General features: G+C 47.8%; 1 protein-coding gene and 1 long non-coding RNA gene across 2 annotated transcripts in view; both read left to right on the top strand.

Moving 5' to 3' along the window:
* The window catches only part of IARS1 (isoleucyl-tRNA synthetase 1), a 645,156-nt gene that overhangs the window by 161,460 nt on the left and 468,427 nt on the right, over window positions 1–15,269 (top strand). Inside the window, exon 9 of the mRNA XM_085624880.1 lies at window positions 7,171–7,231. Coding sequence (XP_085481006.1) covers window positions 7,171–7,231 — 61 coding nt within the window. The remainder of the gene's footprint in view (window positions 1–7,170; window positions 7,232–15,269) is intronic.
* On the top strand, window positions 3,450–3,987 carry LOC146797712 (uncharacterized). The gene is made up of 3 exons (XR_014969029.1): window positions 3,450–3,484; window positions 3,574–3,626; window positions 3,711–3,987. It is a non-coding gene; the product is annotated as an uncharacterized LOC146797712 (long non-coding RNA).

Here is a 15,269-nt window from a genome sequence, read left to right as displayed (position 1 = left end):
AAACAAATTCGGACGGACTTGCATGGTCATTACCTTCTCCAACACCTCAGATCAGGCACAATACCTACAGGCTTGATTGTCAAAAATATACCCGTGATTTTTACGGAAGATAACATCTACAAAAAAGGCTTCAGTTACATTGAAACTAAATGCAGCAGAGACCTCATGGTCTTAACCATTGAAACCGCACAAAGGTTATCCACAGTTCAATTGGAAGAAATCGAAAAATTGGAAACGGAAATTAAATCAAACTCTTTAATTCAAGACTCTAAGACTCTCCTAGAAAAAATCGAGAAGGAAATCTTGGAATTCAAGGACTATTCTGTACAACAAAAAGAAAACAATTTCGAGAGAGACAAGCGCAATTTTTCTTTGGAAAAGGCTTATCCTTACCTGCAACAGGATTTTTATTCTCGCCCAGAAGCGAGACGTTTTTTATCGGACAATCAAGGTCGATCAAGAACAAAATATATAACCTTCTCGGACACAACATCGTCATCAGGAGGAAGTGATTCCGAACCAGGTACATATAGACCCCAATTTAATCGACGTGGAGGATACCAACAACAGCAATATCAACAGAATTTTCAACAAAATAAACAACAACAACAACAACAGCCTTTTTTAGATCAAGGCCAACAGAAAACTCGCGGAAAAACAAGATACAACCAGCCATGGGAGATGTCCACGAGGAGACAAAATTACAAAAACTAGAAGTTTCGTCAGTGATTAATCTCTCCAATAAAGTCCTTTCCTCGTCAGAAGTTAGTGTCTTGGAAAAGGGACTTTCTTTTGTCCCTGCTAAACCTCCAGATTTTGTTAGACTGAAATTGGAATTCATTGAGTTCTGCAGAAAGATTCGTCTGATTGCCTTTTTTTCAGGTAAAGAAATAATGTTGCCAGCAGAAACTACAGGTCTAAAGAGGAAATCTACTTTTTGTCCACCAGCATTTAAAATACCCAAAGAAGTTACATACTTTGAAAAAAGTGTATTGTCAGCGATTTCTTCAGAAGAAAAAAAGAACAAATTCTTTACTAAACATAATTTGTCAAAAAAAGAAAAAGATGCACTAGTCTCACTTAGAAATGATGAAAGCATTATAGTGAAGCAAGCCGATAAAGGCGGTTCGATTGTAATTTGGGGAACCAATGAATACATAGCGGAAGCCAATCGCCAGCTACTTGACATAGAATGCTATCGGAAAATAAGATCAGATCCAACAATTGAATTTCAGAGAGAACTTGAAAAAATCTTCAAAATGGGTTCGAACAAGGCTTTTTGGGCAAACAAGAATTCAAATTTCTAGTCAACAAACACCCAAGAATTCCATTGTTCTATGTACTCCCGAAGGTACATAAGAATGCCAAATCACCGCCGGGGAGGCCCATAATATCTGGGTGCGATTCACTTTTTGAACCCATCTCCAAGTTCATTGACTTCTTCCTTAAACCCTTCACATTGACAGTTCAATCCTTCCTGAGAGATACCTCTGACTTTCTGTGCAAATTACAACAAGTACCATTTACCGAAGGACAAGATCTATTAGTAAGCATGGATATAGTATCACTATACACCCAAATTCCCCAGGATCAGGCTTTAGAAGTGGTGGAAATCTTCTTGGATAAAAGAGATCGTCCAACAAAAATTCCCACGGACTTCATTTTGGAATTGGCCAGGATGGCTTTGACTAAAAACTACTTCAAATTCCATGAGGACTTTTTTCTCCAAATAAAAGGAGTAGCCATGGGCTGTCCCTTTGCCCCGGAGCTGGCTATACTCTTTATGAGTGTATATGAGGACAGATACGTACACAACAACAACCCCTTCTCACATTGGATAAGGGGCTGGGTTCGTTACATCGACGACATTTTTTTCACATGGTCTGGCACAATGGAACAACTAACTGACTTCCATGGATGGCTTAACAGTCGCACAATGGACATCAAATTCAGTATCCAGTCATCACCGACAAGACTTTCTTTCCTAGACGTGGAAGTTTATTGCTCAGATGGACAGCTGGTGACGACCCTCTTTAGAAAAGAGACTGACCGCAATAAATCCTTGCATTTTTCAAGCAACCACCCGCGCAGTCTAAAAGAAAATTTACCAATAGGCCAACTGCTACGCATACGTCGAAATTGTTCATTCAAAGACGAGTATATGTACCATGCAAGTCTACTTATGGGAAGACTTGTAGACCGGGGATATCCATCCAAATTGGTTAAAAAGGCAATCAAACGCGCGTGGTGGACACCACGTGAGGAACTTCTGAAAAAGAAAGAAAAGAGACAACTTGAACGCACAGTTTGTGTGACTACCTTTGGGGCAACATCCAACTTCCTCAAAAAAACCATCCACCAGAACTGGCATCTTATAAAGGATATTGACACACAGTTAAATGAAAAACCACTTTTTGCCTTCAAAAAAGATAAAAGTATTGCGAACCAAATAATCAGGGCAGCCATCCCTGCCAAGAAGACCTCTACAATACGTGAATTTGTCAACTTACCTCCTATCACAGGACATAAGAAGTGTGGAACATGCATGTGTTGTAATTCCACAATTGAAGGGAATTTATTCCAACACGAAGGTATCTCATGGAAACACAACTGTTTCACGAACTGCAAATCGAAAAACGTGATCTATGCCATCCTATGTCCATGCCCTAAACTGTACATAGGGAAAACAAATCAGGAAATCAGACAGAGAATCTCCCAACACAAATCACGAATAAAGAAAAAAATCACCACAGCACCTCTTGTCCAACATTGGATTGATGAGTCACATGGAGATCTCGATTTCAGATGGACCGTCATTTCGAAGTTAGAGCATGATCAGAGGGGTGGAGATCTTGAGACCAAACTCAAACAACGAGAAGCGATGTTGATCCTAAAATTCAACTCGGCCACACAGGGCTTGAATGAAATGTCGGAACTTTACAATCTATGAACACAGTGTTCTCCCTCCACCTACTGTTATAAGAATTCATGGATAGAGTGGACAATCGATTTTTAAATGCATCAAGATATATCAAAAAAACTACAATGCCCAGAATCCTTAGCAGCAGCCTCCGATTACTTTTACAACCGGGTCAACCGGGTCAAGCACTAACGCGCCTCAGTCATGGACATGGATGCGTATGGAGGAGACTTGAAAAACTAACACTGGTAAGATCTCTTAAACCCTTTCACAACCTAGGAAGCCGCCGTAATCTAAACGAATCTGAATGCAGAAGTACTCACATACTTCTTCGTGAATGTACGCAACCGACTGCAAGAACTATTTCATTCTTGGACACACCCTTCCTTCACAATCAGACGCGCAGCGTGCTTATATGCTCCCAATTCCGAGCCAATTTCACTCACGAAGTCGCCAGTGCTTGCCCCTGTTTTGCCGAGGCAAATAAAGGTTTTTCTTCCTTCTAGAATCGACTGATTTAATCGATAAGAAGGAACTGATCACGCGGACACACCGCATCTACATGTGAGTGCCCTGATTTACGCAAGTCATCTTTTTTCCTTTCTATTCGGTACTCCAACCTTATTAAGTCCATTGAATCCTTAATATTACAGATCCATTCCAAATAACTACATTGGGAGAACGACTGCTGAATCACATGACAAAGGTATGATCTGAGAGTTTGCTTGATAGATTGAAGTTGAGTGTTCTGAGTATGACTGACAGAATGTTTTTATTATTTCTTTTATAGATTGAATCTTCACGGTCCTGATGAGAATCCCTGTTACTTAGGGGATTCGAAACGCGTCGACCCCTGTTCCCTTTATCTCCGTCCTTTCAAATAGACCAATCTCCCCAGGATTACAAACTTAAAAATCAGATTATTGGATGGTCTATTACATGATAATTAAGAACAAATAAATTCTTTATTAATCACCAGAATCCGCACCTGTTTTCAAAAAAACTTTAATCAACACAGGGCGTTTTCTCTTGTCCATGAACAGGAATATTTGTCAATGTTTCGTCAATTTGTTAGGTCTTGTTGTTTATGTCCCTAAGTGCACTTAATGTTGTCTTTCAAATGTTGAATATGTCTACTGAATATCACATTATATGAAAGTTGTGACATTGCCCATGTCTTTGTACATATTATACGTTGTTGTATATATTTTGTTCAAGTCTCTATTTTTGTTGTCATCTCAATTTTTGTTTAAAGAAATTGAATAATCCAAATAATTATATGACTAAAAATTAAAATAAAAGGATTTTTTCAAAAGAAGTCAGACTATAAGATTGGTCTTGAATTGAGGATTGCTACTCAACCATAAAATACGAGTTAATCATAGTGCAGTACTGGCATTTTTTTGTTGAATCTTATATTGGCGCAGCCTTACTGCGTTGGAGCCAGAACCCTCATTGTTGTCACATAATTTAAAAGCAGGCCACCATCCCTGGGAGGACTAGCCATTCCGAATGGGGTCGCAAATTGCGAGTGGCTTAATAATATATTAATGAGCCTCGCGTTTTGCGACCCCATTGGGAATCGCAAACAGTGTCTGAGACACTGTTGTACATTGAATTTTGCGACTCGCAAATTGCTTCTCGCAATTTGTCGCAATTTGCTGATCACAAAATTCAATGGTCGTACATCTGGCCCTTTGTACGGTCCTCCACATCCCTCTAAGGAAGAGAAGCGACTCCACCGTCTGGACCCAAAAAGAGCATTGTCGTTTCATCTTGACCGCATGAAAGAGTTCCGGGTGGACAACCAACTCTTAGTAAGGTATGAGGTGCGGAGAAAGGACGGGCGCTGCAGAAAAAGACCATCTCACGATGAGTTGTTCTCTGCATCAAGATCTGCTACATTTTGGCTCAGAAGCAGCCTCCTGAAGGCTCAATAGATCATTCCACCAGAACTAAAGCTGCTACCACTGCATTGGCACGTGGAGTCCCAGTCCTGGAAATCTCTCAGGCAGTAACGTGGGCATCCCTGCACATGTTTGCTCAGCATTACTGCCTGTCAGTCGGGTCTGCAGGGGTGACTGTTTTGCCTGTTCAGTCCTGCTGGACTTCTTAGTCTGAAAATTGTCTGTCGGCCCTCCTCCGGGAATGGTATTGCTTTGGTATCTATTCAAAGGTAAGGAATCTGCAGCTATAGGTCTGTATCAGATTGACAAGTTACTTACCTTCGATAATGCCTTATCTAGTAGAGACATGATCAAGCTGCAGGTTCCTTACCGACCCACCCATTCTCCCCGCACTGCAGACAATTCTACTAGGGTCAAGGTTGATCCCTTTCGGGGTCTTAGTTTTGAAACACACCAATATCAGTACTCTTCACAGCTTCGCGTTTCTGGCTTGCAAAGTCATGAAAAAAGTTACTGATGTCAGCACGCCGAGATGTCACATATATAGGTGGCACGGACGTTATTTTGGGCGATGACGACTCAGATGACTTCACGCAGAGCTGACCGAAGCCGCCTACCAGCGCGCAGGGGGTATGGCTCAAAGAAAAATCTTCCGGGTCCAGTCTGACTCCTGGGAAATTAAAAGGTAAGGAATCTGCAGCTAGATCATGTCTCAGATAAGGCGTTACCGAAGGTAAGTAACTTGTCCTTTGGGGGCATTACAGGGAGTGACAAGTAGTAGCCAATGGCCTACATACCTTTAGGGTCTCTACACCCTCTGTATGACCACTTCCTGAGCCTAATTCTGCCAAAACCATGAAGGTGAAATTCTAAAAGTCGTGTCCACTTCAGGTAGCCCACCTTAGGGGTGGTATTAGCCTCAGAGAAGGCCATGCCGCTTGACTGTCTAATGTTCCCACCTGTCCTGGTGCCAAATGGGCCCTGGGCAGGAGGTGACATTTCCCCTGTCTGGGTGTGCCTTGGGTCGCATATCAAAGGCGGTAGAGGTCTTAGAAGCCTCCTGCCTTGATATGCTGATCACTTAGCCATCTTGCTTGGAGGAGGTGACAACACCTCAGGCTGGAGCAGGCATTGCTTCTGCCCTCAGAAAGCGCATGATTTCACTTGCAAGGGGTCAGAAACCTATCTGTGGTGGCGGCAGGCTGGTCTACCTTAGCGAGCCAGCACAGCAGTAGTCAATAGGTTTTTTGGGGCACCTATAAGGTGTCCTCTGGGTACAGGAATTAATTAATCCACCATTAGAATCAGTGTGCATTTATTAATCCAAGGTGTTTGGTACCAAACACCATAGAGTTCGGTGAAGCCATCATGTAGCTGGGGAACCAGAGTCCGGCACATATACTTAAAATGGCTTCCCTGTTCACTTGTGATATCAAACAATTGACTTAGACATCACAGGGGCATATCTGCGTATGCAGGTGTGTCTGCACATGTAATATAGTGCACCCTCCCTTAGGGCTGTAAGGCCTGCTGTAGGGGTGACTTACCTATACTTTAATGCAGTGTCTGTAGGCCTCACACACAGGGGTTGTGCCATGTTGTTACTTCACTTTTGTCTGCACCATGGCTTGCAGCCTGCAATGGCAGGATGCATGTTGGTGCTGAGTGCTGAGGGGTCTCTTAGGATGGCACAATACGTGCTGCAGCTCGCAGGGACCCTCTTTAATACCCCATGCCCTAGGTACCAGGGGTACCAATTACTAGGCACTTAGGGTAGTGTTAATTGGGGAACAATTGTACAGTTTTAGGTAAAGAAATCTGGTCCTAGAGACCTGGATAGCAGGGACCCTGTGCAGGTCTGTCAAAATTGCATCAGATTCCAAGGAAAAAGTGGGGACGCCCATGTCAAAAAGGAGCACTTTCCTTCACCATGCTCTTTTGAATGTGGTCTAATAATTTGAGATTCCCTGCATGTAGAATTCAGCCAGTGAATTTTATGTCATTAGTGTATAAAAATACATTTACATTAGTAAAAACCTTTTGCAAAAGCACAATTTTCAGTAATGCAATATACTGTAGAAATATAGCTAACCTAAGCATAATAACACCAGTGTCTTTGCTGAATTGCATGCAAGAAGTAATTCATAGATGGCAATTTTCTGCATCCTCCTTCAGGTTATTATCTTTTAAATCAATGCAGTACAACTGTTGAAAACAATGTATGCAAAAGATGGTTATGTGTTGTTTCTCGACCTCAAATTGACTTGCGCATAAGTTTTATATTAGAACTGTTGCTTTGTTGTGGCCTTGCTTTCTTGGTCAATATGTTATTTTTTCTTCTAGGTTTCCAGGTATTGCTCTCAAAGGAAAAACATACAAGCCACTGTTTGATTATTTCTTGAAGGTAAGAAATTATCTTGTGTCGACCTTTAATACAGACTGTTGAAACTGGGTTTCGACCTGCAGAATCAACTTTGATCTTAGTTTTTAGGTGCCTTTAATGTGCCATAAGTTACAGCTCACCTAACATTTCAGCCTAAATACTAGCATTTCTTTGTTGTAGCAGGGTGGCGATGTGGGAAGATGATCTGACAATTGAAGCTTTAGATGCATGCACCTAGGTCTGTTTTTTTTGTTAAAGAGCAGACTTTGCAGGTAATAACTTTGTTCTGCCTGTGTCTTCTTATTGTTTAACTGCCTGTGCACCATATATAGATTTTTGACTCCCCTGGTTTACTGCAAGAGACGTGTTCATTGCAGTGAGATGGCGTACAAATGCTAAAAAAAAGCCATTAATCCATGCAAAACACTTTTAATCTAAGTCCTCCGAATATATGAAGGGCAGAACCACACCAAATTGCAGTGTAATAAACTTTATTCCAGGGGTATGTATTCACCTACATATGACGCATGCTGTTAAAACCGAAATATCACTCTACGTCGAGAATCATGCAGAGGGCTCTCCTATGAACTGTGCATGGGCCTCATCCAGATTTGTGGCGTTATCCTTCCTCATCTGGCCTCTGCATTGGTTGCTTCAGGTACGGTAGATCTTCCTAAGTCTGAAAGAAGGCGCTGCTGAGTGGTACTCATGGCTAGTATTCACATGGGCATCCTATTCTCTGATACACAACGACACCATGCTTGAGTGGGACCATGCATCCACTTGGTTGTAATATTTTGAGTAGCTTTGTCACATTGACAGCTGGGGTTGATGGTGGAGAATTCCATCAAGAGCAAATGAGCATGGAGGCATACTAGTGGGCCTGTAACACAATACCTGAGGAGACTCACTTTGGATGTCGATCGGGTTGGGTGCTATCAGCGTCGAGGACTGACCACTATAAAACAGAAAGATCTGATGGAGAGTTCTACCTGCAGATTCTTTACCATTAGGCTATCCCCCAGGTGTCAGACTAGATCCCGAAAATCTTGAGCAATATCCCTGCGCACTGGTAGGTGGCGTCAAACGGCCGTGTCTCTTAGGCATTGTCTATACCAGATGCGATGTGCGCAGTGCCTATATAGGCTCCTCCGCAGCCCACTAATCAAGTTCCTTTCTTTTCACTTAAATGTCATGGATCCTGAAGAACTACCTGCCCTGGTCAATTTCGAACCACTTTTTTTCAACATTTTTGTCAGCTATCTTTTAGCATACTGTTCCGAGAATGCTAGTGATTTCTCCTAAGAAACAAGTGGGTTTTTAACCTAGTAGGGCCTGTCACTGGCAAATATCCTTGACAGACCCTCATCTGGTTTATCTTTGGTGCCCAGCGCCAGACTACGACTAGGCGCTGTCCCGTGTGTGGCACCATAAATCCGAAGGCGATTTGGGAGTGGTAGAAGATGCTCCTGGCTGCCCGACTCGGCACCTCTCCAGGTCCTGGTCGCGTGGAATGTTCTGGGCCCGCTCTTGCAGTCGTTCTCATAGGTCGTCTTCATCGGGTAAGTCCAACAAACAGAAAACTTTAATAAGCGTTTGACATCGCCGCACTGGTTGAAGCCATTGATTAAGGCATGGAAAATGATGCCACAAGTAGAGGCTTTGCTCCCATATTCCATCCACAGATTAATCTGTGCCTCCCTGAATTTTTTGGACCTGGAGCGACCCTCGCCCAACTCAAAGAATTTTATGAAGCTATGCACCTCATATTTGGGCAGTCTGACCCCTCCGGAGCCCCTTCGGGCCCCACAGGTCTTGGTGGTGCCCGACTGGACTTTTGCTGGTGGGTTCGCCCTCAGCATCGGTCAGACACTCTGTATCCGTTCCTGAACCTGGGCCGGCTCCAGTCACAAATGCACAACATTCTCCTGGCTCAGTGCCGCCAGTGCCTTGCGCGGCACCAAGCTCAGAGTTATTTCTGATTCTGACTTCGAGCTGGAACTGGGTCGTTCGACATTGGCACTGACTGGACCACCCAACGACTGTCCGGGTCAGACACAGTGCCTCTGTTCTTTGACAGGCCCTGTGGAGATTTTGGCTGGGGTGGATCTAAGGATTCTTACAGCTACCCTGATCCCCATGAAGACCCTTTGGTCCAGATGATGGCAACTGGTATGAGGAGCTGGCAGATACCAATGGCCTGTACACCACAAAAGACACTGGCCTGGTAACTCCTCCTAGTGTTGCTAGAGGGGAAGGGGCATCTTTTGCTATGGTGGTGAGCAGGGTGTCTGAGGGCTTTGCCCTCTAGCTGCCTTCTGTGGAAGTCAAGACCAATGTTTTGCCTGAGGTGCTTCAGTTGGGGGTATCCCACACAGAACCCCTCCTGCCTCTCAAGGACGCTCTCGAAGCTAGCTGTGAAGTTGTTCCTGCCAGGTTGACATCGTAGCCAGCCAAATCTTGAACTTGGGCGCTCGCCCCCGCCCCCATCTGCACGCCACATGGCGCTTAGCCAACAAAAGTCCCAGCGCGAAAAATTTCCGATGCGCCTTTACCGCGGGGTTGGAGTGGCCCAGCAGGGCAATCTTAGGGCAGGGTGCTGTAACCACCCCGATCATTTCAGAAAGGGCTTCGAACACCGCCACCCAATAAGTAGCCACGGCCCGGCATGACCATGCCAGGTGCATGAAATCTCCGCCCGCTTTCCTGCATCTCAGACAGCGATCTTTGTCTCGGAGCCCGAAGCGGTACAATTTGGCAGGGGTAAAGTAGAGGCGATGTAAGAATTTAAAATGAACTAGTCGAAGGCGGGCATTACCGGTCACTGCATTAGTATGAGAACAACTTTCCTCCCACTGGTCATCCGACAGTGGAGCTCCCAGATCGCTGTCCCAGTCAGTCCGCGCTCTGAGAGAGGGGAGGGACGGGGCCGCCTGCACATGTTTATATAACATAGATACCACATGTGTCGGGGTGGTTGCCTGGAGCAGAGCATGTAGGGGCGCCACGGTTTCTGGCTCATCCGGCAAGTTAGGCGTGATAGCCTTGATATTTTGCCAAAGCCGAGTGTAAAGGAATGTATCCATTACCGAAGGAGCAGTTTCTCCAAAGAAGTGTGCCGCCGTGCGGAACCCTCCCTGGTGATATAGATCGCCCCACGTGTGAATCTCGAGACGCGTGAGCAGTTTACGTCCAAGTTCCTCGCGGGTAACACTCAGCCTGGGGTCATGTGCCAGGACCATACGAGGAGAATACAGGAATTTAACTTCCATATAGCCCGCCAAGCGTCTCCAGGCCCGCACAGTGCAATCCACCGTGGTGGGGTCACGATCCCCCATTCGAGCCTCCGTGTACAGATATCCGGAAGGTTGCTCAGGCCTCATGAACCCATCCTCCACTGCCAGGTGAGCCATAAAGGGGGGGGGGTGGAACCAGTAGACGGCAAAGTGGCCCTGGGCACAGTCATAGTATCGCTGAAAGCTAGGCACATCAAGCCCACCCTGGTGATAGGGCAACATAAGTGTCCGCAGCCCAATCCTGGCCTGCTTCCCACCCCAGATAAGTCGAGACAGCTGGGAGTTAAGGGTCCGGAAGAAGTATGCCCCCGGGCTATATGGTATATTGGTAAAGAGATATAACAATTTGGGAAGTACCACCATCTTAATCAGGGAGATACGACCTGCCATGGACAGCGGGAGATGGATCCAGTGGGTGATTTTATCTGAGAGTTTGTCTATAACAGTCCCGTAATTGGCTCTAATGAGGGCCTCCCGGTTCCTGGTCACCCTAACCCCCAGGTATGTTATCTCTTCCGCCTCCCACACCAAGGGGTAATCTAGAGGGAACTGCGCGGTGTTGTCGGTCAAGGGGAACAGGGCTGACTTTGTCCAGTTTATTTGTATCCCCGCTATAGCTCCGAATTTAGTTATCTCGCGCAACAGCGGATTCAGGTTCTCTTGCAGTTTGTGGACGTACAGAGTCATGTCATCCACATATAATTCAATAAGTAGTTGGCGCTCTGGATAAATAAGAGATCGGTGTTTGTGATGTTGCCGAAGTTTGGCTGCCAGGGGTTCTATAGCGAGTGCGAATAAGACTGGAGAGAGAGGACATCCCTGCCGGGTACCTCTGTGGATAACAAAAGGAGCAGAGCGGGCCCCGTTGAGCAGGACCGCTGCGTGCGGCCGACGGTACAACAGCCGGATCCAGTCCAGGAAGTTGAAGGGCATACCCATCCGTTCCAATAAGGCCAGAAGGTAATCCCACTCAAGGGAGTCAAACGCCTTAGTGGCGTCCAGAAAAACCGCGGCAGCCTCACACCTGGGATCAATATCCTGTATCACCGCCTGTAGCGTGCGCAGATTGTGAGAAGTCGCCCGATTCGGGACAAACCCGGCCTGATCCGGGAGGACGAGACGTTCCATCAGGAGGTTAAGGCGCGTAGCTAGTACCTTTGCCAGTATTTTACTATCCGTATTCAGCAAAGAGAGGGGTCTGTACGAGTCACAGTGCTCTGGCGGTTTACCCGGTTTCAACAGAGATGTGATGAGGGCTTCGCGCATCGTACCCGGCAAGACACCCCCTTCAAGAGCGGAGTAGTACACTTGCTTCAGTATAGGGGCCAGGACATGGATGAAGGCTTTGTAAAAGTCTATCGGCAAACCCGTCCGATCTCGGCGCCTTGCCCGACTTCATGGACATTATCGCGTCCTTTATTTCATCAAGTTCTAGTTCATGATGTAAGAATTTCTGCTGGGATGGGCCCAACCAGGCAATTGCAGTGTCATCCAGGTACTCATGCAATGCAATCGGTGTCGTCCTGTGGGAGGTGTACAGTCTGGTGTAGTGATCGGTGAGGACTCGGAGTTGGGCCGCAAGATCTCGCTGCGGGACGGCGTGTTCGTCTAGCAGGAAGGCCATGTAGTTGCGATATCTAGGGGGTCGGACTGCGGAGGCCAATGCCCTACCAGGTCTGTCACCTTCGCCATACACCCGCGCAACAAAAGGTTTCCCCAGGAACTTACATTCCTTAGCAGCCGCTTCAGTGTATTCATTCAGTTTCTCTCTAAGCTGCGCTGCGACCCCATGATCTCGCGCGTTCTGTGCCATCTCGCATTCTAGGTGCAGCAGCTCGGTTTCCCGTTTGCGCACTTCTCCACGCAGGCACTTGAGGACTCCTCCTCCTTTAGCTATGCACCATCCCCTCACGGTAACTTTGAATGCCTCCCATACCGTAGTGAGGCTGGAGACTGAGTCAGTATTACGCTCAAAAAAATCTGTTATGTCATCCTCTAATTCCGACCGAGTCTGTGAGGTGTGCAGGATTGAGGCGCCAGCTCAAGTACGGGGACAAATCGAGGGGTATGCGTAGTGACAGTAGAACCGGTGAGTGGTCCGAGAATGTGCGAGCCAGATGATGCGCTTTGACCAGCCATGGGGTGAGGCCCACCGACAGAAATACGTAGTCAATGCGAGCCCAAGTGGAATGTACAGCAGAGTAGTGAGTGCCCTGTCTGAGTGAGGGGTGGAAGTGCCGCCACGCATCAACCAGTTGATGTTCGTCCACTACGTGTAACCAAGTGCGTTGGGTGTGAGTGTAGTGCGACGGCTGCGGGTGTGATCTGTCCATCACGGGTTTGAGCGTGGTATTGAAGTCGCCCCCTAGGATGACATGAGAGATACCCAGGGTTTGTATTTTGCCCCACATTGTAAGAAACGCGGACGGGTCATCTGTATTGGGGCCGTAGTAGCAAGCAAACAGTATCGTGTGTGAGTGCAGTTTTCCCCAGATCATGCAGTATCTGCCACAAGACCCCCACCTCGGTTCCCGCAGGTATAAACCCCATCCCTCGTCGCACCAAAACGGTCACACCACTAGCATAGGTTGAGTAAGATGAAAACACCCTGCAGGCAGCCCAGCGTGATGCGAAAGAGGGGGTCCCTCCCGGCAGTAAGTGCGTCTCCTGAAGCATGGCAATAGACACTCCCTGCCTGTCCAGGTAACCCAGGATCTGTCTCCGCTTTCTCGGGTTATTTAAACCGCGTACGTTCCAGGAGACCAGCTGAATTTGCAACGCTGGTCGCGCGTCTGCTACGTCCCCCATTTACCCGGACACAAAAACAGTTGGCATGTATTCATGGCACGTAGTTTCACATAGCACTCAGTTTAGCAACCAAAACAAACTCCCCAAATAACCTCCTCACCCCTCCAGCTCCGTACGTATGTCACTAGTGAGTCAGTGGTTTGAGATTGTAGCCGGAGTATACACCCACCCACACCGGCAACCCCAACTAGCCGGGTATACAAAACCCTCCCTTCCCTCCCCATCCCCAGCAATACCAACCCTACAAACAATAAGAGTAGAACAGCTACCCCTACCACACTGAGGGAGGGGGTGCATTGGGGCTCGCCCATCGGGGGGACAATGCCTAGGGGCGCCCGACCTGCCAACCACCTCCCTACTTACACCCACGAGAACCCAGCCCTATGCCTGGCTTCTCAGTGTGGGACGGAGGTGGGTGACCGAGCACAAAATTTAACAGTGACCAGTTTGAGCATTAGCAGTAGAAGAAGGGTACCTCACCAGGATATGCGTCGTCCCGGCCGGGCAAGTTCAGCAGCGGCATAAGCAAGAGACCGTGGTGCCACCACAAACGCGTTCAGTCCTGCTGGTCCATCTGTGAGGGCGAGCCAGAGCGCAGTGGTTCAGCATTTCCTCCAGCTAGGTCCTTCCTATGTTGCTTGAGGAAGTCTTCCACGTGCTGCAGTTGTTGGAAAAAAAGTTGTTTGCCTTGGTGAGAGATTTTCAATTTCGCAGGGTAGAGCATGGCGTACGGAATCTCCTGGGCCAGTAATTTCTTTTTTACCACAGCAAATTTCCGTCGGGCCTCCTGCACAGATGCCGTGAAGTCGGGGAAGAAAGACAGAGTTGTATTACCGTATCGCACTGTACCAATCTCCCGTGCGCGTCGTAGCACTGCGTCTCTATTCCTGTAGTTAAGGAATCGCGCAATAATGGGCCGCGGGAAGGCCACAGGGGGGGGACGGGCAGCCAGGGATCTGTGTGCTCTTTCCACGATGAGGTGTGAGGAGAAGGAGTCTTTCCCGAAGAGCTCAATCACAAGATTCTCGACGAAGACCTCCATTTTCCCAGTATTGGTGGACTCCGCAAGGCCAAGGATGCGGACGTTATTGCGTCGAGACCTCGCTTCTAGGTCCTCATTCTTGTCAGCAATTATTTTGAGAAGCCTGTCCATTTGAGTCACCTGCTTGCCCGCAGAAGCGGCGCCGTCCTCCAGGGCAGAGATCCTGTCCTCAGTCTCCTTAATTCGGGCATCATGTTTGTCCAGTTTGGCCACCACGCTGTCCAGTCGGGTATTGATGGTATCAATCTTGGAGTCGATGGTCGACAGGCTCTGCTTCATGCCCAGTAACAGGGACTTCCAGTCCTCGTCCGGGGGCTCGGTGGCGGGAGGCCCACTCCCCTCACCCGGCGTCGTCGTGGGGTTTCTTTTGGTCTCAAAAGGCAATCTGAACTGTCGAGCGTCGCTGCGGCCCATGGCGCGGCTAGAAAGGCACGCCCCGTCCCAACCGCAATGTAGACCTCAGGGGCAAGACAGGCTGAGGGATGAGGAAGGGGACTCCCCACCAATACCCTCCGGCAGTAGTCAAACGGGAGATGGAGCCTGGCCCCTATACGACTGACGGTGGAAGTAGGCCGTATCGCGCAGGTCGAGGTAGGTTCCAGCCGAGGCCCTCCACAGCAACGCAAGCGTGCACGATCCAATGTGGTGCCAATAATCGCTCCGAGTGGCGCGGAGTGGAGTGTCACAGGCGGGGTCCGGATCAGCTCGCTGGCGAGGCCAGTATCGGGATCCACCTCCCACCCCGCAGGCCATGTAGTCCCAGAGTCGCGCGATGAGCCTCCTCCGCCCGGGGACCCCAGGGGGCCACACACCACGATGTCTTCGCCCGCGAGGCAGGAGGCGTCCCGCCCAGGGCGCTATTATTGGGGGCGGGGGGAGAAAGGCCAAGTCCAACAAGGTCCAGCAGGGCCTC

Source organism: Triturus cristatus, chromosome 9 (genome assembly GCF_964204655.1).
Source record: "Triturus cristatus chromosome 9, aTriCri1.1, whole genome shotgun sequence".
In the NCBI taxonomy this organism is placed as follows: domain Eukaryota; kingdom Metazoa; phylum Chordata; class Amphibia; order Caudata; family Salamandridae; genus Triturus; species Triturus cristatus.
The sequence above is the reverse complement of the archived record's forward strand: the minus strand, read 5'-3'. Positions and strand labels throughout refer to the sequence as shown.